This window comes from Lagopus leucura, unplaced genomic scaffold (assembly GCF_019238085.1).
Source record: "Lagopus leucura isolate 7727_CA_CO unplaced genomic scaffold, USGS_WTPT01 Super-Scaffold_806, whole genome shotgun sequence".
In the NCBI taxonomy this organism is placed as follows: Eukaryota; Metazoa; Chordata; class Aves; order Galliformes; family Phasianidae; genus Lagopus; species Lagopus leucura.
In genome coordinates, this window is record NW_024962260.1 from 2,725,921 (window position 1) to 2,753,334 (window position 27,414).

The 27,414-nt window shown below is 51.8% G+C and overlaps 1 protein-coding gene across 1 annotated transcript in view; it reads right to left on the reverse strand.

Annotated features, from left to right (window-relative positions):
* Positions 1 to 12,788: 12,788 nt before the first annotated feature.
* Positions 12,789 to 27,414, reverse strand: part of MYO18B (myosin XVIIIB) — a 44,656-nt gene continuing 30,030 nt past the window's right edge. The window contains 7 exon segments of the mRNA XM_042865485.1: positions 12,789 to 12,989; positions 13,983 to 15,076; positions 20,728 to 20,889; positions 21,057 to 21,098; positions 21,435 to 21,568; positions 26,972 to 27,157; positions 27,275 to 27,412. Coding sequence (XP_042721419.1) covers positions 13,984 to 15,076; positions 20,728 to 20,889; positions 21,057 to 21,098; positions 21,435 to 21,568; positions 26,972 to 27,157; positions 27,275 to 27,412 — 1,755 coding nt within the window. The 3' untranslated portion in view covers positions 12,789 to 12,989; position 13,983.

Genomic DNA, 27,414 nt, shown 5'->3' on the forward strand with positions numbered 1-27,414 from the left:
ATAGTGCAGATCAGACCCTACTACCTTTTAGACATCTATTTGGTTACCTCAGCAACAATAACCCAAACCTGCTATCACTACAAATGCTACATATCCAAAGTGGGATTTGCTTGCCCAGAGGTTTCATTTGGGATAACAAAGCTATCTGTGGCAGTATGTGTGCTCTGCTCTCCCTGCTCCATCCCCGCCCTCCCTCCCAACCTGCACTTATCACAGATAAAAGTTGTCTCTCGTTCAGCAGTTTTCCTTGAGTGATTTTGATTGTGTTCATTTGCATTGTAGTAAACTCCAAAGATAGCCAGATAATAACATCAGTGCCATGGTAACAGGGAGGAGAAAAAAAAATAATAATAAAAGGAAGATAGGGGGAATTTGTAAGGCAAAAATGCCCTCTAAGTGGCAGAAGTTGGTGATGGGGGGGAGAGAGAGGAACAGAGCCCGAATCTCAGCCTGTGTGCACAGTTTCGGGTGGGCAGTGCATGGTGATGGGTGCTGCCCTGCAGGAGAAGCAGCCCCAGAACTCTGTGCAAGGAAAGGAGAAATGAGAAATGGATATTGCTCCCTGGGCAGTGCTCAGGGAATTTGAAAGGAAATCAAGAGGAGCATCTCCTGAGGCCATTTTAGTGGGCATCGCTTTAATTAACCCCATGTTCATCGGTGGCTACCTTGGACCTTTGATTAATAGGGAAGAAAATCAATGAGCGCGCTAAAAATTCAGATAAGTTTCACAGCTAATTCAAATTTCACATTTCAATCGTGTCTTCATGTCAATCTTAATTACCATAATTAAGTCAGATGTGACTTAGCAAGAGCAGTTTGAAGATAAGGCGCTCTGAGAAGGGCAGCGGTGCCGCTCCCTGGCTCTGGGGTGGGTCTGCAGCTGCGTGGGGCTGTGCTGAGCCCACAAGCTCTGGGCTCTGAAGCGGAGATAGAGGCATTGCTCAGCTCTCTGAGCTGCTCCTGAAGCCCTGCTCTACCCAGCCAGTGGTTTTGCTGCTCTGTCCCCAACAACACAGGGAAAGGATTGCCGGATTGCCTGCGTGGTGGTTGCTGGAGGACATGTGGTGGCCTGGAGGAGCTCAGCCCCACCGTTTTGGCAGTGCCACTGGGTGAGATCAGTGGGAGCAATGTAGATTCCAGACCGCTGGGAAAATCAATCTCTCATTTATTTCTATGGTGGGGATGCAGCAGCCCAGCAATGCTGCGTTGGCTCTGCAGTCACACCCATCGATTGCAGCCTTGCAGGGCAGCAGCAGTGCTGACCAAGGGGAGGCCTTGCTCCTTTGGGCTTGGGCATCGCTCATGGATGCTCCTGCCTCGCAGCCAGGTTCCTGTAGCCCAGCACAGGGTTGGGGCTGACTGCTGATGCCTCCTGCACCGGCGCTGAATCACAGTTCTGGGGAACGATCGGCGTCTCTGCTGACTGGGGGACATCTCTGCTGAGTGGCAATATTGTCTTGGGGCAAAAAAAGGCCTTTGTCCCTCAGAATGGCGGAGCCACTCCAGCCCTTGGCTTCTGCAGCCCTGCTCTGCCTCACAAACACGGACACTGAATGGGGGTTTGAGCTGAGGCCAGGCGCGTTTCCAGCCCCTTTTAGCGCGTGCCCGCAGACACAGCTGGGGGCCTTTCAGGAGGGAAGCCCTTGTTCCTTGGCGACAGGAGAAGACTTTGCCCGGCTCAAAAATAGGCTCTCTGTTGCCTGTTGGGATTTGGAGGGGAAACAAAGCCGCTGCAGGGATGGGGCAGCGGAACTGGAGGGCTCTGTGTCTGCAGCATCAGCCCCACAGCGGTGCACAGCCCCCCCGGGTTGCTGCACGGGTTGGCAGAGGCGCACCCCCAAGGGCCATCCCATCAGCCGTGCAAAGGCTTTGGCCATGCAGTGGGGCTGCACCTGAGCCCCGGCACCTCTGTTCCACAGCCCTAACACAGGGTACTGGCACTGTTTTATCCCACATGCATCACTCAAAACTTAGTTAACGGCAGCTCACGAAGTGCTGAACCCTGCCAGCCTTGTTACCACCATTATTCCCCAACCAAGATGCTCAATTGAGTGGCTGTGCACAGTTCCTCCCCTGGCACGACAAAGCCTTTCACCACACCACCAGGTTGGGCTGCAGGGCTGGGTCTGTGAGAGGGCAGCATTGCAAGAGTTCTCTTTGCTGACAGACCCTCTCCAGGAGTGTGCAGAGCAAGCTGTCTTCTGCACTGCCCAGCAGAGCCCTGCTCAGAGAAGGCTTTTTTACCAGGGCCTCCATTCCCTGTATTTGTTCAAAATTGGTATTCACACCAGAATGCTGCTGGTATTTGCTCACTGCTTCCCGTATAAATTGCAAGATAAGTTACTCTGCACCAGATACTGTTCCTGACACAGAAAGCTGAATTTGTAAATTCATGAGTGCACAGAATTGATGTTGTCCTATCTAGCAATTTCTCCTTAAGAAATAAAAAGAAGTTTTGTTGGATGTTTTCTGCAGTGAGGCAAAGCTCTGCAGCTCCTCAGCCTTGTCTGCCTGCAAGAGGGCAGCGATGCATTGTTTCTGCATTATCTGCACGTGCTGCACTTACCTTTCACTTGTTCTCAGGATGTAATGGGCTCAGCCTTGGCCTCAGCACTGAGCAGAGGACACTCTTCTCAACGCCAAACGATTTCCCCAAAGCATGCTCTGCAATCAGTGTCCCTGTGGGATGTGGATTGGGTTTGTATGTCCCTGAGATGTGGGCTGGGGATGAATGCCACCGGATGCATCTCGACAATGCAGTTGGGCGGTGGGCAAAGGCAAAGGAATGGCAAAGGGAAATGGAAAAGAGGGAAAGAATGGCTGACAGTGAGCACAGCAACGGCGGTGTTACGAAAACCGGGTTCTTGTCCAACAGCTGATTGTGGTCTTTGAAGAGATTACAGATTTGGGAGGGGGGAAGGTGTCTGCGGAGCTACTGCAGGTTGTCGCAATGCATTTGATGTGGCATCAAGCAGAATTCTCATGAAAAGCAGCATGATCCATATCAGAGCGGTGCATCTGAAGAGAGTTAAGAACGGGCTCATTCACAGATCTCCAAAAACAGCAGTGAGGAATCATCTTCAAATGGAGGAATTATTAATGAATCCTTTAAGAACCAGTGCTTAGCTCTGTCACTGCTTCACATTTTCGCTTATCATCTGCAGGTACATGTAAAATATCCGGTGATTGTGCTCACAAGGAGGGGATTAGCAGGGCAGTCAGCTCGGGCTGCACTCTGTGAGCAGGTTAACCTGAAGGGTAAATGATTCCAACCAGCCTGGTTGTGTGCTGGGAGCAGGGGACGGATGGTGGGAGAAGTGCAGAGCTCCAAGGGGAGCGGGGTGGCAGCACTCGGGGTGGTTGTTCTCATTTTGGGGAAGGGGATTGGTTCCAAAGCTCTTCTCACGTAAGGAAGAATCCATACCGTTTCACTTTGCTCTCCCAAGCTTTGATGGTTTAATTGATTGGTTTGTAAGTGCTTGGCAGCACACCAGCTCCTTGCTGATAGCACGGCTGCAGCTCCCATGGTTGGAAGGCATTCGCTGCCCCCCAGCTCCTCCCTCTGCCCACCAAGGGCAGGATGTTCCTCATTGCCTTTGCACAAAAGCCCCAAATGCACCATGCCCACGCAGGCAGCAGGTCGGCCCCATATGGATGCTGGTCCCACCACGCTTCTGCCGTGTGATTGCATTGCATGTCCAACACATGACACCAGCACAGGTCTATTACTTACCAGGATCTTAGCAAAATCATAACCTTTCACTCGTGCAGAGCTATTATCAAGCCTCGCTCTAACGTGACACTGCTCAGCGTGTCAGTATGATGAGGGGTTGGCATTAAGCTCACCAGCAGTCACTAAGTGCTGCTATATAAATGTCTCCTCCAAAAGCACAGCGTTTAGCATGCCAGCGCCTGCTTAGAGCCCTGCAAACAGGGATCTGCCGAGGCTGCAAGGCCCCGTGCTGGTTGCCCCGTGCTGCGTGTGGGATCTGGCAGAACAGAGGCAACGAGTGTGGGGCCCTGGCAGGGCTTCAGCATCACGGCTGTGCGTGTGCATTCGCACGATGGGAGATGTTGTGCAAGCTGAAATGAGATTAGCTAATGTACTGCAAACACAAACCAACTAGCCGGGGAAAGCTCACACTCTCTCTCCAAGAAATGCAAATCTTTCTGCCTAGTTTGCTGTGCAAAGTTCCCCATTAACCCCTGTGCTCTGCCTGCTGGGGAGGGGAGTCGTTGCAGTCGTTACTGCAATTACCCTGAGTACCACTGGATGCTGCTTGGTAATTACACGGCTTTTCCATCTGGGGATCTCAGAGTGCTCACTGATCAATTCATTAAGCTTTGCAGCAGGCTGTAGGCACAGCACGGGGTGCCACCAGATCGATAACCATCCCCTGAGATGTGGGGAGAGGGCGGGGGGCAGGGCTGGGGGACAGCATACAGCAGAAGCAGCCACAGCCCCCCACCCCGGCACAAGGTCCCTGCAGGGGGGTGTGCTCTGGGATGCTTGGCTTTGGGAGGATCCTTGCAGGAAAGCTTTGGGCATGGCATCAACTCCTGCAGCTCAGAGGAGCCCTGGAAGGAGCGCTTAGCAGGGGCTGTAAATCTCCTAACAAGGAGCCCGGCTGGGCCCAAGTGAAGAGTTATAAATATGAATAAGATTGAAAGCAGCAATTCCCCTCGGAGTGTGTGGGAACAGAGGTGGGGTGTTCTCCTGCCTGAAAACATGCGCTCGCATCAATTATTGCTGCGGATAGAGAGCTTCCTGGGCTGGTTTGTTTGGGTGCTGAGGGAAAGCCATCACCAAAGCTGCAACGTTCACCCCCTGACACCCCAATGATGTTCAGGCAGCCCTGATGGAGGGGATGGGGGTACACATAGAGAGGAGGTACAGGGAGGTAAGGGATGCTCCCCAGGATGCTCCCCAGGGCTGGAGGGCTCCGGAGGCGAGGAAGCTGCTAGCTCTGTCACCGTGGCAACCCCATCCCTCACCCTGGCAGTAATTAAAAGCACAGCTCTGCAAGCAGGAGGCAGCTGGATTGAGATGGATTAGGGACCCCCGGGTTCCCTGGAGCCAGTCGAGGGGCTGTCAAGCCTGCAGGGCTTCTTACTACATCCTTCTTCCGTAGGGGCCCTGTGTTGAGTGACATGACAGAGGATTTTACATCGTTGCATTTCCCGTTCTTCAAAAATGCAAAGTGTGAAAAGCAAAGTGAAACAGGTGCAGTTGGGATCCTCCACTGCAGGGTGTCAGAGCTTGGGTTCCGGTGCAGGATTTGCAGCCAGTCCTGGCTGGGAGAGCTGCAGGTTGGAGCAGCAGGGGCATGGGGATGCAGCAGGAGGTGGCACGGGGCTCATTGGCACCAGGAGGACTCTGGGTGCACTTGGCCTTCCTCTCTTCTCAGGCAACCTTACAGCCCAGATGGAGAGCACCAGAAGGAGCTTTGTTTCCTCCCCATATCACACGGCACATGCTCTGCCTAGCACCGTGTCTGCCCAGCGCTGAGCGCAAGCACCTGAGCTCCTTTCCCCCAACCCCTCCCCTTGGCAGGCAGCTATCTGCCTTTCTTCTTTCTGCACATGGCACCTGGTGCCTGGACATGGCTCGTGAGTGTGCAGCAGAAGGCACCAGGAGCTCTCTGTAGCCATCCTGCATCACTGCAGCACCGGGGCTCTGCTCCCGTGCAGGGCTGAGCAGCCTTGTGGAGTACGTCCCCTCCAGTCCTATGGGACACAGAAGGAGCTGCCAGCCTGGCTTCCTTAGTGCTTTAAACCTGACTTCACGTTGTTGGCTATGAAATACAGACATGGTTTTTGCTTTACAAGTGTGATTGCCTATAACAGCATGAAATTACAGCCAGAACTGATCAGCTTGGCAGCAGATAAGGGAAGCTGTCAAGTGTGGCAGCATGCTATTACACAGGGGATTGGAAGGAGGGGGCTGCCAGCCCTGTGCCCCGTGGCCCTGGAGTGCACTGGTGGGTGTGCTGGTGCTCCAGGGGCAGCAGGGTCACTCCTGGTGGTGGCGGGGATGGGCGATGTGCGCACCCACAAAGCACAAAGGGTTACAGCCGTAGGAACACCGGTGCCTAGCTGCTGATTTGGCCTTTATTTGGTTCTCACAGGGTCTGTCCCAAGTTTGCAGGGACAGGTGCCTGCACTGCTCCTATCCTCTCCATCCCTATGTGTTGGAAGGAGGACTCTGTGGCTCCAGCTGGCTGCTGGATCGAGGACTGCATTAGCATTGACCTCAGGTACGGTGAGCAGCAGAAATTTCCACACTCAGCACAAGCCCATGCTTGATTCTAAGTCGTGCCTAGCACTGTGCATCAATAGCACCTGTCTTGCAGGAGTGTTTATGGAGGGAGATTAATCAATGTCTGTGAGAATGCATTCTTACCCAGAGATGAATGATGCTCCATCAGTACGAAACGCTGTTATGGTTGTTAATTTTGCATTGTGCACAAATGTGGCATCTGTAATCATCTTTCCTGGCAGCACCTCCTGTGTATATTGGGTACCCAGTGCCTGGGACTGGGCTGGGAAGGGCTGTTGAAAAGTCTTGCATTCCTGTTGCTTGCAGGAATGGGTGACATGAGAAAGATGCAGGACTGTACCTTCTGTGGGTTCCTGCACTTCATTGGCTTGAAGCTGCTTTTCTTGCACGTGAGCGAGAACCAAAATGAACATGAAATCAGAATGGTCTTCCCCCAGGAATTCTTCTTCAGGCTTCACTTGGTGTTACAATGATCAAATCAATCTCAGGAGGTTGCAAATACTTATTAATTAATGCAATGATTGGGTGATTTGGCTGTCATTATGGCTGTCTTTCATGGGGAGAAAGAAAAGCTCGTTTCCACCTTGTTGTTTTAATGCCTGGCATTCTATTGGCACGCCACTCCTCCGCGACAGAACACAATGTAAGAGCAGGGTGACTCACAGCCAAGGATTTGTATTCAATATCAGTTCAGATTACATTAGCTTTGCCTAATGCCTTAGCAATAAAGTGACTCTTCATTGTATAGCTGCAATTCATTTCGGCTCCTGGGTTGGTAAAGAACAAGCAGCAGTCACGCTGCACACGTGTGCCCTGTGCTGGGAGCAATTTGTTGGGCTAAGCCTGGCAGCAGCAAAGGGAGCCCGTGTTGAGTGGTCAGCCCCAGCCCTGCAGCACCCCGCAGCCTTAGGAGCAGCATTTGGGTGAGGGTGGCTGAAACGCTGAGGCCTGAGCTCCTCCATTTGGCTGCCCCTGCTACCAGAGACGAGGCAGCAAAGTCAATCACGCTCCTGTAATTACTGCGTGATTAAATACAAAAGTAATTCCTTCCCACCTCCGCACCCCTGCTTTAATGCAGGAGAGCCCACGCAACAAATAATGGCTTTAAATAATGGCTTTCTTGCCCGGGAGAAGACTCTGGAGAGGAGTTTCCTGTGCTGTGCTCCTGCCCACCCTCTGATGCTGCAAGGTGAGCTCCTCAGGGCTGTGATGGCACACACTGCTTCAGAGAGTCTGGGGGTTTTGCAATTCAGCTGTGAGCTTTGCCAACAGAGGAGTGTGGAATTTCAGCTGTGAGCTGCACTGATTTCCAAAGTTGTCCATCTCTTTTTTATCAGTGGATGCCAGCCGAGCGCTGAGCTGTGCTCTGCTGCTTAATAAAGAGGTTGAAGACGCTTTGCCCTTTGCAAGTTCCTCCCCTCCAGCTCACGGATTTGGGGTGAGCTCCGCAGCCAAAGGAGCCAAAGGCAGTGCTGGAGCAATTCCTCCAGGACCTCGCCAGCAGCAGGAGGCTCTGCACCTGCAAAGTCAAAGTGGTCACCCCTGTGAGGCCGCCGCTAATGCCCCTAATCGCTGCCAAATCCCCAGGGATTTGCAGGCTGGGCAGAGCCTAAGCGAGGCCCATGGGGTGGGGGCACCCCCCAACCCCCACAGTGCACACCCCATCATGGATCCATGCCAGCACACCTCCATGCTGCTACCCTACGTTCCAGCAATCGCTGAGCATTGCACCGCTGCGGCCCAGCAGCGATACCACTCTGTACTGAGGGCACGAGGCCACGCTGTTGGGGGATTTCTGTGCATGCTTCTCGGTTAATCCCTATAAAAGTGAGAGCCAGAACCTGTCCTCACGCTCCCCACAGTAATTCAGCTGTGTTAGCGCCGGTCACAAAATTAGACTGGGGTTGCGGCAGCAGCAGCTCCCAGGGCACTGTGCACCAAGTGGGATCCATCAGGAGCAGGGATCTGTCCTGCTGAGATTTCCCATGGCCATGACCCTACCATAATAGGGACAGAATTGTGTCAGAGGCTCAGGGGCTGCATAGGGCAGTGAATTCTCCAGAAGCATGGTGTGTCCAGCACACCCTGCAGCATCCCCACATCCTCAACCCACTCCATCTTCTCCATGTCCCTCACTTCCATGCTAATTAAATCTGCTACATAATTCCCCGCAGCCTCCCCGCTGCACTGTATTATTCATCAGAAAGCAGGCAGCCCTGACAAGCTGCTCTGTGGTATTAACAAGAAAAAGGATTAATGGGCTGTTGGGAGCTCTCATGGCCCTCAAGGAAGATGTGCAGCCCCTGGGACGTGGTGTAGGGCCGAACACGAGGCCACATTTGCCCTCACCCAGCACTGCCCCAGGAGCTGCCAAGGCAGCTGGGTGCTGCACGTCAGCCAGGTGTTCCCTTCATTAGCTAAGTTCATCCCACAGCTACGATCCGAGTGATTACAACCCAAGCACAGGCAGTTTCCCACGCTGACCCTTCATGCGTGCATGGTGTGCCCACAGCGCATGCCACAGCTGCAGCAGGGAGTCCCCAGCTCCAGGATGGAGGCACAGCACACCAACAGTCACCAGCAATGTGATCTGCGGGCTGGCCAAAGCCTTCTGTAGCTATGGTAATGAACTAGCATAATTCACAATTATAATGTCAAATTTAAACCCAGGGCTTGAGCGAAAAGATAAAAATATCTCTTTGCTCGTGGGATCTCAATATTATTTGCTTAGCTATATTGGGAGCGGAATGCGCTCTCTAACATCAAGCAATCTCTCTGAGATTAAACACTTTTCCTGCATTTATGCACGTTTCACCCTTTTATGGTTTTATTAAAATGCTGGCTGCACTTTCAATTAAGTGAATCCCTTTTGCGATTGTAAGCACATTTTATATGAATAAATAATTTAATTTGTGAGCTGTTTGGGGCTCCAAACTGTGATCAGTGATGATTGAGTAGAAGGGTTTGAGGGGTGCAGAGCTCAGCCCCAGTGCAGGGAAGGGCTGGATGCGGGGCTGCAGAGCTCAGCACTGCTGCCCCACTGCCTGGGAATGGCAATGCGATGCCCTCGGTATATTGCAAGGCTGAAGCTCTGCAATAGAAATGCAAATGAAGCTCGGTGTGGTTATTTTCTTCTGCTCTTTTTCTTCTTCCCTTTAAATTCTCCATCTTTTCCAGGACCCCCTGACGCCAGGACGTCACTCTGGAAGGGTTCCTATTGTGGAAACTTTCTCACCAGCTGCTTTGTGATGTGCCGCACAAGCACAAGGCCCTTTTGCTGTAATTAAGCTCTGGCTGTTCTTTCAGGGCTGCGATTCAAAGAAATACATCACTTTCAAGTCAGACGAGCAGCTTGACAGCGAGTCAGGGAGAAACAACTCTGCTCCACGAGAGCCGCGGCCGTGCTGGGCTGCGCTCTGCTGTGCCATGCGGCAGCGCGTCCTCACACAGCCTCACAGAGCTCCCTGTTGCTGCAGAGCACATCCCCACACCCGTTTGATGGTTACCTGCAGGGGATGGGACACGTTTAGCTGGCAGAGAAGCTCTGTGCACGGCAGCAGTTCGGTATTATCTCGGTGCATCCAATAGGCATGAAATTGAATCCGGCGGCGCTGGGTGAGCTGGTAGCAGCGTGAGCGTGGAAAATGCCCCCATCCTCTGTCTCCTCGGGGCCACCAGCATCGGATGGGCCCAGCAGCTCCATGCATCCTTCTGCTAGGCTGCAGCAGCTGTGCAGAGTAAGGAGCTGCCCCTCCGCACCTCTGCAGAAGAGTGAAGTACACTTTAAGAAGAGTGAAGTATCAAAGCAGAGCATTTCCAGAGGCAACTGGGATGAAGGCACAGGGGGGAAAGCAGGTTATTTGTTTGGAAAGAATCTTACATGCCCTGTTCATAACTAGGAAGCATTATAAATGTGATTCCCTGACTTCCCTGAGAGTGAAGAAGGGGACCACAACTCCCCTGCTATCAGAGCCTGTTGCTTCTTCTGCACAGGGGGAGGATGGGGACCTGGGAACCAGTCCCAGTGCCAACCATGGGATTGAACATCCCCGTCCTGGTGACTCATGTAGGGAAGCACGAGCTCACAGCTTGCAGTTCCCCATCCATTAGGGAAGGGACATGTCAAGGCAGGAGCCTCTGACAGTACAGGAACAGCCAGGCCAGAATCCATTAATGTCGCAGTCAGCAACAGGATGGATGTGGACACTGTCAGTACTGAATTATGGGCATCTTGCAAAGGAAGGAGCTCTTTACAGAGCTCATTTCTCTGATGGATGCTTGCAGAAGGCACATCCATTGGAAGAAAAGAGCACGTTTTAATTATGTTAATTAGAAACTTGGCAGCCTCTGTCGCTTGGCGCTCCTTTGTCTGATCTGCAGGCACCTCCCTGCCATGCATCAGCCCCACTGGAAGCACTGGCTCTCTCTGTTCCCCCCAGCAGCACATGGGGTGATGTGGCTCCCCACCTCCAACGGTGACACATGGGGATGTCCCCAAGCCAGGGGTTCCTGGAGCCCGCAGGAGCCCCGAGCTGATCTGGCAGCACCACAAGCAGGCAGTACAAAAAACAAAGCAGTGGCTCCGGGATAAAGGCAGCTGAAATACGGGGGCAAAAAGAATAACTCTTGTTGTCCCACTGCAGGCTATAAACTGCCCCGTGCCGAGACCTGCTGCTCTGCCCATTGGTTACGTGTCTGTGTGCAATAGGGATGGTGCAGCTCACAGGCACTTTGCACCCCGTGCTGTGCAGCCGTGGATTTATTGCAGGCCAGAGCTGACAGATCGCTCTCTCTCACTGCCCGTGAGAACAGATCTCCGCTGCACAGAGGGTTTCAAGGGCAAACAATTCTCTGGACTCAGGCTGAAAATCTCCAGTCCAAGTGCTGTTTTTTCCTGCTAAAGGATGTGCAGAGCCATTTCAAGTGACAGAGCAATTTCCTTTGTGTCCTGCAAAGCAAAAGCAGAAAGAAGAAAAAAAGCGAGCCCTGTATATTATTACACACAAATCTGCTTTCCTTCTGCAGGTTTAAATAGCAACAGCTTAATGTTCAGCAAACACCGCAGCAGCATGGTGTAGTAATTCCAGATACAAAGCTCAGTGTCAAAAGAATCATCTCTGCTGCCTCCGCCCAATAATGAGCAGTTTATGCAGCTCTTTGAGCACATTGACTTATTTACGTGTAGTGATGTTAGCTTAAGAATGAGCTGCAAGCTGACACCTCACCCATCCCATGTCTGTGGGTCAGACTTTAGAGAGCAAACCTGGGGACAGCACTCAGAGCAGCACTCAGACCAAGAGGCTCATCAGGGAGAATTTGGACGTGACGATCTTGGAGGTCTTGTGCAACCTTCACGATCCTAAGTTCTCATCTCTGCCAAGCTAGGCCACTGCAGCTTAGTCAGATTTTTCCCATAAGTTTTTGTTCGAGCATAGTATTAAAGAAATGTTCTTACAAGATGGAAGGGCAGACTGCAGAGATTTCTCTTCCAAACTGCACAATCTGTGCTTTTTCTTTTTGCATTTGAAAGCACAGAAGGGAGCACAGGATTTCTGTAAATTATTTTTCTCCTCTTTGAGTTGCCTGCTTTATGCAGAGAAGACTGGAGAAGAGATGTCTTTCACTTAATCTGTGAACTTGCAGGGACTGTAATGATTACACAGTGTGCTGCAGTTCAGCGTGCCAGTTTCAAGGGAAGAAAGGATTAAAAACAACAGCCGTACACTTGTTTTTGAACAGGGTTGCACTGAGCTCCGAGAGATTTCAACATGCTCGCAGAAAATATGTTTTATGGGTGCTCTGCAGGGACTGCTGTGAATGTACTTCAGTGCCAAAAGCAGGACCCTCACTTCCCAAAGCACAGCGCGAGGCTGGGTAAACATCTGAAGTAATTGGAATGGCACACATACCTGCTACCCTGAGAGCTCGTGAGTGGCCAGGAATGCCTGTGCATGGGGATTGTCACCTTGTGCCTGGGACGCAGCGGTGCATCAGTGTGTGCTGCTGGCATTGCAGCGCTGCTGGGAGTGAGAAACTGCTTACAGAGCACACAGGGCTGAGCAAACTGCTGACGGGAACCCAGAGACGAAGGTTTTGCATTCATCTGTGACAAGGAAAATGTTACTTGCTGCCATGGTTTGGTTTAAATTAGAAATGAATGGGAGGAATCCAAAAAGCATGACTGAATGCTGAATACTGCCCAATTTGCCTTTCCAAAGGTCACAGGGGGCTGTGCAACCTGGTGAGAGCCTTCCAGCCAAGCACTGATGGGAAGCAGAGTGCTGCATGCGCCTGTATAGTTGCGCCACAAACACCTCACAGATGAGTAAATGTGGGGTTTCTTCTAGGGAATAGCATTGTGACCATAAGAAGAGTTGGTCAGGAGCAAACAGAGGGTATGGTGGGAGGTCCCTGCCTACGGGTGTACTCTGAGAAGTAGAGCTGGGAGCACCCCATGCCCTTCCACATACTCAGTGACACTGCATAGAAATGCAAGGCAAGGGGAGGCTTGGGGTGAAGAAGCAAAAATTTTATTGTGTAAAAACCAAGCAGACATGGGAATACAGCCTCCCATTGCACCAGGTACTGTATGCTGTCCTTCATGGCAGTGAGGTGTGGCCAGCAGGCAACGGTCATGAAACTGCAGATGTGTCCGGCTTCGTTGTGAATGGAATTATAAAACTTCAGATGAAGACTCAGCTTCTGGAAACTAAAAATAGAAGAAAAGCATATGTAGTGAGAGCTCGTACTGTGTGCTCTTCAACGTGCAGCTCAGTTTGACTGGCCCTCACACTTCACTCCGGTTACTGCATTTCACACCAAGACCCAAAAACATCCTTCAGCTGTGTTGCTTAATTCTGGGCAGTGCCACAATGGAACAAGGCACCTTTGGCAGCAAGGAGACTGCAGGAGAAAGTGCTGACCCTGAGAACCCCCATGGTGATACAGAACAGAGCAGGAGCGTGCAGGAACTGTGGTATGACTATAGCCAAAAAGTCTCATCAGCTGTAAAACTCATGACTTTTGGGGAGCCTCTTTCAGCCCCTGTTTGAATGGCATACTTCTTAACAGGTGCCCTTCCAAAAGAGGGATGGGATTCTGCCTGCTGGCAGCTCCTCACTTGTGCACAGCACAGAGTCCAGTTGCTGCTGTTATAGTGACAAAGTCTGGGGAAAGTGGGACATTGCATTATGCAAATTTTGCTTCCTGGAAAGAAATGTTTTATTAACACGTGCTCCCTTCTTTTGTTGGCTTAGTCAATTTGGTCACAGCTTGACACCCAATAAGTTCGTCTAAAGGCAATGGTTTTACAAAATGTTTTCCTAATCTATTTTAAACACTTAATTACAGTTGTGGCGCATTCATTAGGGACTTTGCTTTCAAACCTGGATTGCAGTAATAAATCCTAATTCTTGAAGTGTCAGTTGTAATCCGAAAATTGGATCCAAGTGGTTGTCAGAGGCAATTGCTAACTACAGGACGCAGCCTGACTGTGAGATGGAACTGCAGAGGGGGTCACCTTTGGTGTCCAGGCAGGAAGCCCAGCGGACACAGGGCTGAGGGCTGTCTATGGGATGCGTGGCAGGACCCCGAGGACACAGCTCCAGGGGTACAGAGCAGGCCCAGGCAGCAGCTTGGGGATAAAGCTGCCACCACTGCTGTGAGCTCAGAGCACCCGGGGCTCGCGGCTCGATGCTGTTACCTCATTCTTTTCCCAGGTACTTCCTCATGATGCTGCTCACGTCATCCTCCTTCCCCTCTGCCTCTGCCCGGTGGCTCTCCCCACTGCTCTCAGTGCTGCCCTTCCCACTGCAGCCCTCTCCGTCCGACCTCCACGGCCGCTGCTTGATGCTGTCGGCGCTCCTGGAGGAGAGGATGGAGCCCGAGGACGAGGAGGAGTCGGATCGGTCCCCGCCGGGGGCCAGGCTGGGCTGTGCCACGCTCCTGCTCCTGGAGGATGCCGAATCGCCCACCACTGCCTCGTCTTGGAAGCGGACGGTCAGGGCCCGGTGGCCGTCCTTCCTGTCCCTGCCGGGCTTGGCCAGGCTGCTGGTGGAACGGGATTTGCGAATGGCTGGCAGGAATTCCTCCAGCTCAGTGCTGGTTCTCCTCTCAAAGTCGAGGGTGGGGATCTTCCAGGCACGGGGGTCTCCCCCCAGCCCCTCTCCCAACCCGGTGCCGGGTGAGGCCCAGTCTGCAGCCTGCCCGTCCTCCTCGGCTGACGGCTCCAGGCGGCTTCTCCACGGCCTCGGTCCGAGCAGCTCTGGGCCGCCGAGGGACAGCAGGAGGGAATCGCAGGAACCGAATTTGGAGGCTCTTTTCAGCACCGGGGAGAGCGTGGGCTGGCCCGGCTGCTGGGCCAGGCCGCGCAGGCTGGAGGAGCGCGGCAGGCTGCCGTCGGTTCCGTCGCTCACCCCGGGCAGCTCGGTGCCCGCATCCCCCAGGCGAGGCCTGCTGCGCCGCAGGGCCGCGGCTCCGGTGGTGCGGTAGATGGGGAGGGCTGCAGTGTCCTCCAGCAGCGGGCCCTGCTCCTTCTCCGCCGCCCTCCTCCTGCGCAGCTCCCCCACGTAGTCAGAGAGCGCGGCCGAGGCGCTGGGCAGAGGGGACCTGGCTGCGGGTTTGTCCAGCGGGCTCGTCAGCTCCGTGCTGTCTGAGAGAGGCTTTCCATATTCCCGTCTCCTCGCGCTGAGCAGAGGGCTCACAGCCTTCCCGGTGTCTGCGGCATCAACAGATCTCGTGGTGCTCAAGGAGGAGCCCGGCCGGGTGGCTGCGGGCTCTGTGGTGTCTCTGCTCCCCCTGCACAACAGAGTGCCATTAGTTTAAACTGCCGTAATCCCATCCAACAGGGGCAAAAAGCTGATATTTGCATGGTAATCTCAGAAAAAACTCAGCAACAAAAAGTTCAGCAGTGCCCAAAGATTTTGTCTTTAAATAACTCTGAGTAAAACAAAACCAGCTAACTGTGGCATACAGTGTATGGCATCATCCGCTTTAGCTCTGCCAAAGCAACACACACCTCCAAATGTCCTTTCTTCTCATCATATTATAGCAATTTATAGGATTTGTTTTCTTTCTGCCTAAGCCAAATTTATGCTCACATTTTATGAAACCAACTCATTGAACAAACCAAATGCTTCTTAACATTACTGCAGGGCGCTCCTCCAGATAGCAAAAACCACAGGGAAGTGTGACAGCAGCACAAAGGCCGGCCCTGGGCAGGGCACAACAGCAGAGCTGGGATGAGATGCTTCCACGCAGGATCTGCCCTGCAGAGGGGCTCTGAGGACAGCAGGACAGCAGCACATCACCCTGCCAGGCAGCACTGGAACTGCCCTCTGCCCACAGCACATGTTTTCACCCCTTAAGCGAATGCAAAGTGGGGAAAAATCTGCTTGTTGAAGAGCAGCTGTCAGACGTGAGTGGAAGTGAGAGTGATTGTGTGGGGAGGGAGCTCACCCTGCAAGCAGCCATAATGCAAACGCTCTGGTGTGGGCACCGTGTGCTCATCAAGGGTGAGCCCCACCACCCACTGGCATTAACAGGACTCTGACCCAGAAATACACAGCCCTCACCCCAATGGGCTCACGGAGCCTTCTGGATGGTGCTACCCAGGGAATGGCATCAGCTCAGCACAGATGGCTCTTGCTACCAGGATTGCAGCTTTTACAGAGTGCAGACATGGAACAGCAGAAAGGGCAACAACAACAACAGCGATCACCAACATCACAACATGGCTCGTCTCTCCACATTGACCTCAGCGGGTCCACGGCCAAGACCAGCCGTGGTCCTGCCACCAGCCCTGCTCCTTGGCACTACAGAAGTGACACTGCTCCCAGCCTCATGTGACAGGGATTGAGATAGAGTGGCTGGATGGAGGAAACAAGGGCGCTCCCTCCTTCCCCTGGGCACTACTGGTCCCTCACCAAAGTGTCCAATGGCACTGAGTAGCTCTTCTGCCACAGGAGTTGGGGAGTGTTCCCACAGCAAAAGCCCTCTCATCTCAAGGGGCCAGGTCTTGGTGCACACTGCAAAAGGGCTTTCTACATCAAACCTGTTCCTGTCCTCACAGAGCTTGGGAGGGGCTGCAATCCCTGTGGCTTTGATGTCACTAAACCCCAGGTGTGACACTTTGCACCCTCACCCCTTCACCTTTCAGTTGAAGGGCTGAAAAAATGTATTTTCTGCCTGTGCCACTGCAGGGAAAGGAGAAGGGCCACGCTGTCAGGGCACATCTGAAACAAAGAAGCATCTCTGTAGAGCTGTGTGCAGTGTAATTTTAGCACAGTGGTAGCCAGTTACTATCTATAGGTTGCTCACTCCTAGCCATGTGCTGGTAAGACCAGGAAGTTGGACACACACAAGCACTGTGGTTGGTGTTGGGCACAGGGACCCCATAAGTATCCCCATCAAAAGGGTTAGAAAGCACCAAGGGGACTCTGAAACCAGCTGCAATGAGAAGGCTGCCTGGGTCTAAGCTTGTCTGGTACCAAAAAGAGGAAAAGAGAGAGAAAAGGGCAAAGTAAAGCGACAGAACCCAAATACAAACAAACCTTGGTGAGCCCAGCAGGAGTGTAAGAGCAACCATCAGGTTTTCCATCGGCAGTAATAAAGCATCCTGCCCAGGGAAAGCTCGGGTTGCCATGGGAACAGGGTGACAGTGGATAATCCTGGTGACAACACCGGACGAGCGCAGAGCGGGCTGTGCTGACCCGTGAAATAATTTACATGGGACTGAAGACAAACTCCATGGCCAGGGAAGGGAAGCAACTGCAGGAGCAATGGGATAACAGAGGCACTCTATGTTCCCCCAGCCCCCAATGCCCTCAGCTCATCAGTGGGCATTGATTATCCAATGCAAAGGGAATTAACCACAGTTTTAATCTCGTGGAACGCAGCAACCTCCAGGACTCAACAGCGCCGCTGCACCCAGTGTCCAGCTGATTAATGGCTTCAGACCTTTTGGTAATGCTGGGTTTTAGGATCCTAAATTGCATCTTACCTAAATAGCTAGTGTAATCCTTCAGAGAGAATTTGTACGGAAATTGTTCCAATCATTCTCTGCGTTTCTAAATAATGGTGTAAACTGACTGCTGCATGACCGACTTTCATAAATTAAACAGTCAGCTTCAATGTGTTGCTTTGGTTTTTAAGACCGAGATAAAAGGGAACTGAAGAGGTAAGAAACCCTAATGGGCTGTAACACAACCAGTCTGCACTCTGCTATTTATCGCCCTGCTCAGCAAGATGGACAGTTACTATTTTTATAAAAATCTTTACAGCCTGAAGCAAAGTGGCGACAGCAAGCACAGTGTTTGCCCCCAGCTCCAACCTGATGCCAGAGGGTGGCAAAGCGTTGTGTCTGCCCCACGCTCACCCATCCCTGCCCCACAGCTCTGCTGTGCACTCAGCCACTCCGTGCAGGCAGCTGTGCGCCGTGCCATAAGAAATCACTGCAGGGATTGCTCAGCATCTGACACTTTTCCTCTTTCTTTCCAGCACCTAAAACACTTGAGTCCTTCCAACAAAAGCTGTTAGCGCTTCTCCTCAAAGGAAGCAATGTTGCCAAAACCTGGAGGTACCACCACAAAGATCCATATCTGAGATCAAAATATCACACTGTGTGTTTCTCTAGGGAAGAATATGAATGAGGCTGACGTGCCTTTCTGCAGCAGCTCTCAGCTTTGTGCTCCATGGAGATCCCCAAGGCTCCTGGCTGCCACCAGCCACCAGCACTTCATCCCCTGCTGCTGCACGCCTTGGTGCCACAAAGGCACTGGAGTTACACCTCATTTTCTATTAATTACACTCTGAAAAAGCCAGGCACAGCCTTGTCCTGCAGCAGTCCTCCTCTGTCCATGCTTCAACCACGCTGCAACCACCCAGCAAAGCACTGCTGGTCGCCAGGTGTCAGAGATTTCCCTAAGTCAAGAGCAAAAATAGGGCCTCATGCAGAACTCTGAGGCATCTGTGAGCCGAACGGGACTCTGTAATATGCCATTCACACCAAAGCAAATGACATACAACAATAATTAGTGAAGATTACACAGCAATTAACATGATTACAATTATGGTAGTTGAAATAATTTGTACAATAAAATCCACGCATGCACTGCAACACATGACCAGGCATAAAAGTGCGTCTCGGATGCTTTTCCTGGTAACTCATAAATAGAGCCAAGATAACTCCATTCCAGGGAGAGAGAAGAAATTGGCCTCATTTCCGTCAGAAAAGGATTTTCTCACCACACCATCATCTACAGCAGCTCCCAGCTTTCAGTGCAATGATTTGCTTTCCACGCAATTAAAATCAGCATGGCAGAGCCCAGCCTTGTGCCTGGCCCTGGGGTGTCCCTGCCTGCACCTCGGGGTCAGCAGCTCTGCAGGGATGTTCTGCAGCAAGCGGCACGATCAGCCCACTGAGTTTGGAATTTGCTTCCTAATGAAAAATGGAAGGCTTATTCCAACTCCGCAATGTGTCGTGCTTAGCGAGGCTTAGCCCTGCTGTCCAACATTTTGTACAAGCATTTAAATAGCGGAGAATTAAAGAATGCGTTAATCAAGTCTCTCCTGTCTGTGCACTACCCTGACAGTAATAGCCTTATATTCCTTCCCCTGGCTTTTGACAGCTGTTTGTTCAGGAAACATCCCATGTGTACGGCTGAGAAGTGAGCGCTAGGCAGATTCATTTGTCATTGTGGGTGCTTGTGTAAGACAAAGGAATCTTGATACGGAAGAGCTCATTGTGCTGATATCATCTTTATTACCTTGCCTCTCCTATTCTGCTTGTTGCGTTTCAGATTGACTCCTCTCTAATGTTTCCACCACAGATTAGCTGAAGCCAAGCAAAGCTACCACACTGAATTTAAAATTGGCCTTCTCACAAACCCCAGCTGCCACATTATATCCAGATCTGGGTGCAAATTTCCTTTCACTGTGGCCATGGTCAGTCCAGTAAGTTATTTTTATTAATTCTCAAGCCTACATATCTGCCTTTTTTTTTTTTAATATGTATTATAATTCCACTATACTTCATCTCACAAACACAATATATGCCATAACTTCTGATTTACTGCCATGCACTTAGGACCACAGCTAGATCAGCTGGAGCAAAGGATGTCAAGTGGTGCTGAGGGGGATGAGCCCAGCAACTGCTCCCAGAGCTCCCATTCCTGTGCTGCCTGTCCCTGTACACCATCCCCGAGGCAACCACAGGAGGGGCACCCAAGCCCTGTGCTGCAGGCAGCAACCCCCAGCCCTGCATGACCTTGCTCATCCTTCCATCTGCTCACACTGCTGGCTGCAACATCCAGAAGCAACCAACGCCAAGAGCACATGATACATAAAAAACGTTTCTTCCGTTTGTTATAAAGCTATCATTTGCACATCCATGCATGAAAAATAGGGGAAGCACCTTCCTTACTCAGGGCTCACGCTCTGGAGCTGCTTCAGCCCATGCTGCACCAGCACAGGATGCGGAGCTGCTGAGCAGAGTCTCCCCAGCGCCACGCAAGCCAGGTGCCCTCTCTGCACCTACCACCACCTTTCTGAGATGGAGCTTCCCAAACTTGGCATACTACAAAATTCATCCCCTTCACCTGCTACACACATGCGACACCAAGAAGGGGTTTGTCAAGGATGCGTGCAGTGCTGGCCACAGTGCACAGCGGATGTCACTGCACATCCCCGTGCCGCATGGCACAGAGCCGAGCAGTTCAGCCACACGAGCACTTGAGCCACCCTTCAGCTTGCTTCCAGCCCGGCAGCACTGCTGTCAGAAATTAACATATTTCATATTAAAACTGTATAAATGCATACTGTTTCTTCAGAAGCAAAAAGCGAGCATATGGCATACAAATCCTCAAATAGGCTGCATCGCCTCTTTAAATTATCTCTGGAGAATACATCAAGGGATATTACACCGCTTGAAGCATGGTTTTGATGTAGTGGCTTTCATCTGGCCTCCCCCAATTGGATGCTGCAACCTCAGCTCCCTCAGTTCCCCCACTCCTTGTCCACACTGGGTGAGACACTCCACCCCAACACACGCTCACATATACACTACTCAAGTGGTAAGTGATGCCACAGGTCTGTGCCGTGCTCTGGTCACCCCTGTGCCTGCCCTGGGGTCTCCTGTACTACTCTCCACTTGCAAAGTACTCAGCTTTGCAAAATTCTTGCAAATGTCAGGCATGGAGCCTTGCAGGTTCTAAGCCAATCAATATCTTTCCTTAGCTGAACCACCCCAAACGCAATGTGCTGTGCAAAACAGGAGGTGGGATGTATTCCTCATTGCTAAGAATTAACAATCTGATAACTGAAGGCTCTTGTTAGTGTTTGGGCTGATCTGTGAGCGGTTTTCACAAACTGACTTCTTTTCCTCAAATCCTTGAAGATATCTCATCTGGAACAAAAAAACAGTGGTGCAATCCCCACAGGCAGTCCCTTACCTCAGGCCCTGGGTGCTGCGGCTGCCAACGGACAGCGCTGAGATGCTACCAGCCATGCTGCCACCGGTTGGGGATGACCAACCTATAGATGAGCCTGGCCAGGAGTAGAGGCTTTCTGCGGGCTCCAGGCTCAGCACAGAGCCAACGCTGGAGCAGGCATCCCTGTGGGGAGAATAGAGCCCTGTTAGTGTCAGGTTGGGAATTTGGGAGCAGAACCCTCTGTATCCTGCAGCTCATTAGGAACAGTGACCCCCAGCAGCCCTGCTCCAGTTTCAGGCTGGATGAGATCCTTTGGGATTTTCCTTCAGCCCTGCACGAAGCTCACTCACGTCTCTCTCCCGGAGCACAGTGTGTCCCGCGCCGTCTGCACGCTGCAAACAGCAGAGAACAGAGTCAGCAGCAGCACAGCCTCCCTATCCTAACGACCCTAATCGGGCCATTCCCAGCACACTGCATGGCTACGAACCCCCACCCTGCTTCCTGCTTCCTCAGATCCCAGCCCAGGGCACAGCGACTGCAGCACCACCGGGCACTGGGGAAGGATGTGGAGCAGAGAACTGTGCTGCTGCCAAGCGTGGCAGCTGAGGACACCACTGCCGGGAAGCACTTCTCACCTCACTGTAATGTGCCAATTGTATTGGAAATCGCTTACTATGAAGGAGTGAATTTCTGAGCTTCTGGATTCTAGCTCACCCTTCCCCCCTCACCTCTCAGCATCGCTGTCATCGCTGGCGCGCAGCTCCTCCAGGGCCAGCTGCAGGTCAGCAATGCGTCGGATGGCCGTGCCCAGGTCTGCCTGCAGCCCTTGTCGCGCCGCCGCCGCCTCGGCCAACTGCTGCTCCTGCAGGACCACACTGCATCAGTTCCCAACCCACCACCTGCAAACCCACCGTGTAATGCATGCCCTATCCTATGTAATGAGCAAACAGTGCTGGAGCAACACTCCTGCAGTGGGGTGTCTCACTGCATCGCTGACCAGCACCCCTCAGTGGGAGGAGACTGATAGCAATGAGCAAACAGTAACGAGTTCAGGGCAGAATATAAGGAGAAACCAAAAATTGCTATGCAGAAAGATGAGTGTGTCTCCAGAATGAAGAACCTTTGCTCTGGTTGCATGTAAGGAACCAGTTCTTTACGCTAAGTGCACCAAAACACTGGCACAGGTTGCCTAGAGAGGTGGTAGTCCCTCACCCCTGCGGATACCCAAGGTCAGGGGATGAGGCTCTGAGCACTGATGGAGCTGTGGGTGTCCCTGTGCACTGCAGGCAGTGGGACCAGATGGCCTCTGGAGTCCCTTCTGACTTAAACCATTCTATGATTCCATGAGATGCATGGCTGTAGCAGTGCATTGTCAGGGTTTGCAGATGGCTAATTAGTAAAAAGTGACATCTTCTTGAGTGCCAGATCAGCATGTGTGCGCAGCCCAACACAGAGCATAAAACCTGGACAAGAAATAGAAGGAAATTTGAAGAGAGCCATGGGCTCCAAGCCATGCATCCCTTCCTACAAAGTGGGGCTGCCCATCACTGTGAAGGGGAGCATGCAAAGACTGCAACGGTTCAGGTGCACACCACAATAGCTGCACTGCGCTCATGCAGTGATTTTGGAGCATTGCTGCTTCACTGCTAAATCACAATGTGACACCCAGCATAACAAATGTCTGAGCATGATACCATGCATGAGCATCTCTCCCTGCATGGCACATCCCAAGGAACTGGGTCTGGGAGCACTGAGCTCCAAAGCTCCCAGGGACAGCGTGGGGCTGGATACTATGGGAGGCTGCTGGGGCCACTCACACATTGTGAGTTCTAAGCAGCACACCTGCTTAGAAACAAAGCACTTTCCAGAGATACCACCTGCTTATAAGAAAGCCAGAAGTTTAATTTATAATTTAAATTGCAGGGAGGAAAACCCTGGCAAGCAGCACAACACAACAAGCACTGCAGGCCTGGCAGCATGCACAGCACCAGGGATGCCTGACCCATCCTCATCTGATGTCAGCTGATCAGGGTGAACCCAAAGAGAACTCTTTGTGCAGTTTTCTAAATCATCACACGATAGAGAGAAGAGGAGAGGAAGCGCAAGCTGCAAATTCAACGTGATTGAGGCTGCCAGCTGTAAAATTGCCATCTCGGTGGTGACAAGGTGAGAGATGATTTGCAGCGTGGGCTGTGACAGGCCACAGTGCGGGAGCCAGTGGGCTGTCAGAGCAAATAACAGGAGCTCTGGGATCACAGGGTGGCCGGACCCCAGGGGAAGAGCATTCCAGTTCATAAAAACATGCAAAGCCCAGCTAGGTTTGCACTGTACTGCCATTGCTTCTGGATAGGTGCCAATACTGGTAACACCCTGAGCACTGCCAAGAAGCTTCCCAAAATTCAGCACTCCCGAGCCCTGATAAGACTGATAAGAGCCTCTCTATTGAGTTAAATCCTTGGCTCCAGGATACCGTGCTAATGAAGTATGTAGTTTGCTGCCTGCATTTAATTCCTCTTCCCTGTTCTTCTGCTGCTAACGCTGCAGAATGCGCTGATGTGGGTCCTTGACAAGGAGCAAAACCCCCAGATTGCTAGGCTCAGGGGTGACCTGGAAGCTGAGAATTCCTGATCCTAAAGGAGAGTGCAGTGCTGAGGCACAGTGGTACTGCTACAACAAGCTCCTTCCAGCAGTGGCACTTTGGCCATTGCCACAGGTACCGAGTTGATCAAACACAAAGCGCAGTGCCATGCAGAGCTGAGAGCAATTCACAACATAGTGTGCCCTACAACCATCTCATGGAAGGGAATAATTATGTCAATATAATTAGATTTTGAATGCAAAAAATTATCTTCATGATGCAAGCTGACAACAAACATCCCAATGTCAGCCCACTGCTGTCTCAGGAAAATATCAGACACCTCTGACACATGTTGTTTCAATCGAAATATAAATGCACAGAGCGTTTCGTTGTTAGTACAGCAACGGGTCTGAGTGGCAACATCTGCACACGGGCAGAGCTTCCAAGCGTTGCTGAAAAGGGAAAAGCAAAAAAGGCTGAACGCATCTATTGAGAAAAATCACAGTCTGCCCCTTGTGTGGGGAGAGCCTGGCACTGCCTGCAGAGGTGGAACTGCTTGGGCCAGGCACTGCTGGACCTGGGGTAAGAGAAGTGGAAGATCCCCAGAGGTCTCTTCCGACCCCTACTGTTCTGTGACGCTAGGAGTTTCCAGTAGCTGAACCCTGCTCCCAGCATGCAGAGCTGAGCCCTCCACCAACCTAACCAACCCTTCAGATGCAGCAGAAACCAGCCCACCTGGCTCAGAAACGTCTGCTTAATCTATATTTTATCATCAATAAATAAAATATATCTTCTGCCTGTTTTTGCAGACAATCCCATACTAGGTTTCCCCACGGACACACATCAGCACATGAACCGACTCAGCACACAGCACCCAAACCCCAAACTTCTTAGAAGATAAGTTAGGAAGGGATAAGCAAAAGCAGCAGCAAAGCAGTTACTGGGATGTGCAGAATGCCAAGCGCCGCATCTCTGCTCCATGTTTGTGGCTCTGCTGTCACAACACAACTGCCGCATTCTTACCCACCCGAGGTGAAGTGTAATCTAATTAGCCCAATTTGGATTGCTGCTATCTGAATAACTTAGCACACACCTGCAGTATTCATCAATCCTTATTTTTTTTTAATTAAGTAATTAGCTTTCGGGTTCTCGCAAAGTTTGAAGTGACAACATTTCCACGGCTGCAGTCTCAAGTGGGATGGGGCCCCGACACCAGCAGCACTGCAGTGTTGTTAGCAGCCGTTAAGTGCTGATGATTTCCTGGGCAATTTGCTGCTCCAATGGAAAAGCAGAAATCACGTGCCCACTGTACAGCACAGCTAATCAACGTGTACAGTGGAGCATCACCCACCAGTTCCCATCACCCAGGCTCACCTCAAAGGGCCGCTCCATTGGGTGACCTTGTCATTGTTCTCAGCCTAAACCACTGGCATTTAAGGGAAAGAACAATGCTGCAGGGCCCAGAGGAAGGGCTGCAGGGCAGCTATGAGGTGGTCTGAGGGCTGGGCTGGTGGCCATTAGCACAAACCTCTCCTATTACCCTTTGCAGCTTCACTAGAATTGCCCAAATAAACCCAACCTTAAAGTTTGCAAATAAAAAAATAATAATAATAAATACCAGGCTATGATACACTGCACCTTTCTAGACTGCTTGGTAATAACAGGGCTGCAAGTACAAAGGCTATCTTCCATCAAAGGAACCTTAAACATGGTTATTTACACTGCGACTCTCACCTTCAAAAAACTCCACAAATATCCATGTGAAGAATATTTTAGCATCTGTACTTTGATTTTCTGTGGAAGTAGTTAATTATTACACTGATTAATTTCACAGCTTCATTAAAGGCAGCCGAATTTACAAGATGTTGTGGTGCAGCAGTGTGGCTCAGAGCCCTACATCCTTCCCTGCCCTGCCAAGGCAAGGGCTCATGTGTTGGGATGAGCATAAATGCATGAGGACAGTAATGAGCAAAGAGACCCAGGCTTGGTTTCACACTCCCCAGGACTGACTCTAGCTTTGAAATCCACCCATCACTGCATGCCACAGCTCGGGTTCTGCTGTGAAGCAAGAGAAGCTGCAGCTTCTTGGGGGAAATTCAGGACATGAAACTGAAAAAGAGACAGAGATAGTCAGGGCCAAGAACTGTGCCCTCCATTAGAAAACTTGCGTCCCTCTATGCGATGGTGCGGGGCCTGGAATGCTTTCAGAACTCATTCTTCCTACAAAATTCATAAGGCAGAGCCATCTGCCTGGCAGGCAGCTCCTCAGCTCCTGTCACAGAATCATAGAACGGCTTAGGCTAGAGGGGACCTTAAAGACCATTTAATTCCATCCCCCTGCAATGGGTTGGGCGCCACGCACCAGCTGGGTGCTGCACCCCCGTGCCTGCAGGTCGGTGCCAGCACCACGGACAGCGCCTGCCTCCCAGCTGCCCCCATTGGGCTCAGAACGAGCGAGGGACGCACAGCCGTGCTGGGAGCGGCAGGGATGGGGACGGGGTTACACGATGTAAGGACAGAGCTGTAAGGAGGAAAGCCTGATGTAGAGGTAGTAGTTCTCAGGACCCCGGAAAACAAGACCCATTCCCAATCCCAGCTGAGCAATGATCATCTCCCATTGTGAGCTGCTTTAACCCCAACAGAGCCTGGTGAGTGCACAGCCTCGCAACTGTTTATTTAAATAAAAAAAACCGTTAGGTGCAGACCATGACTTAAGTAATGTTAAGTGAATAATTCATGCAGTATCTATAATAGATGGGGGATTTAGTGGGAGCAGAGCTGTAATAGCTCTCTGTTAACTATTGATGCCTGCTGCTCAGCGTGCCTGAGCGCAGCTCTCCCGTGATGCCTGGGGAAGTGCAATCAGAGCAATTCCATGGGGGTCCCCGGTACCCCCCCTCCACCCTCCTGCAGCTGATGGGTAACCTCAAATTTCCAGGCTGCTCCAGCCCCCACATCTGCCACAAGTTTGTTCACGGGCTTTTGTGCCATGTGCCCAGGAGATGTCTTACATTCTGTGCAAATACAGCAGCCAGTGCCACGAGGCAGCACGCAGGCTGGAGGAGCAAGGACAAAGCCTGTTTGCAGCATGCACAGCGACTGAGGAATAATTCGTGCTGAAGCACCGCTTCCTTCAGAAAGGCTGGCAGCCTCGGGGTGAAAGAAATGGTGAATTCTCCTTGATTGTTAAATAAAAGATTATTGATAAAATAACTGCTTCTAATGCGGCTGTCTTGCTAGAAGAAATGCAATATCTTTCAATTACTGCTTGGAAGCAAGACTTTCCTTTTGTTTACTGAAAAAACACAACATGAAAAGAGATGCAGGAGAGGACTGTGCGATGAAGGTGAAGCTATTTTTGCCGCACTCCCAATCTGCTCAGGGCTTTGAGCACACAGAGCAGGTTAACTGTTTGCTGACATTGACTGGGACTGATTTGTGGCACAGAGGAGGCATGGCCACGGTTGGGCACGCTGTGGGGACTGAACTACATGTCTCTGCCCAGTGGGCTGGCACCCCATGGGCACTACCCTGTGCTGGGTGCTCGCCCTGCAGCTCAGCATGTGGAAAAGTAGAGGGCCTGCCAGCCCAGCTGCAGAGCAATGAACGCAAGGTGTGGCAGCAATGGCTTTGGTTCCATGGGCAGCACCATGGAGCTGTGAACAGCAGAACCCCCGGACCTCTTACCAGCTCCACACGCCGGCGGCTGGACTCCAGCTCCCGTTGCACCAGTTCATCCATGTCTGCCTTCATCTCCTCCATCCTCCGCTGGTAGTATTTGGTGCTTTCTTTCTCCCGCGCTTCTGACTCAGCTGCCTTCTCCAGCTCCTCGCCCATTTTGATGATGCTGTCTCGCAAGCGCAGCACCAGCACCTGGGGAGGCAGCAAGATGGAATGAGGAGTCAGAAAGCTCCCCAGGTGCCAAGCACCCTGCACCTACCTCTTGCCAGGAGCCCTGTGCCCACCCTGCATGATGAAACACAGCCATACCTCGAAGCGCTTCATCTGCACAGCCTGGAAGTCCAGCTGGCTCTCCAAGTCACGGATGCGGGCTTCCTGTCGGCTGATGACGGCGCGCTCAGCAGGGCGCTGCTCCAGGCGTGCCACACTTGCCTGTGCCACCAGTAGCT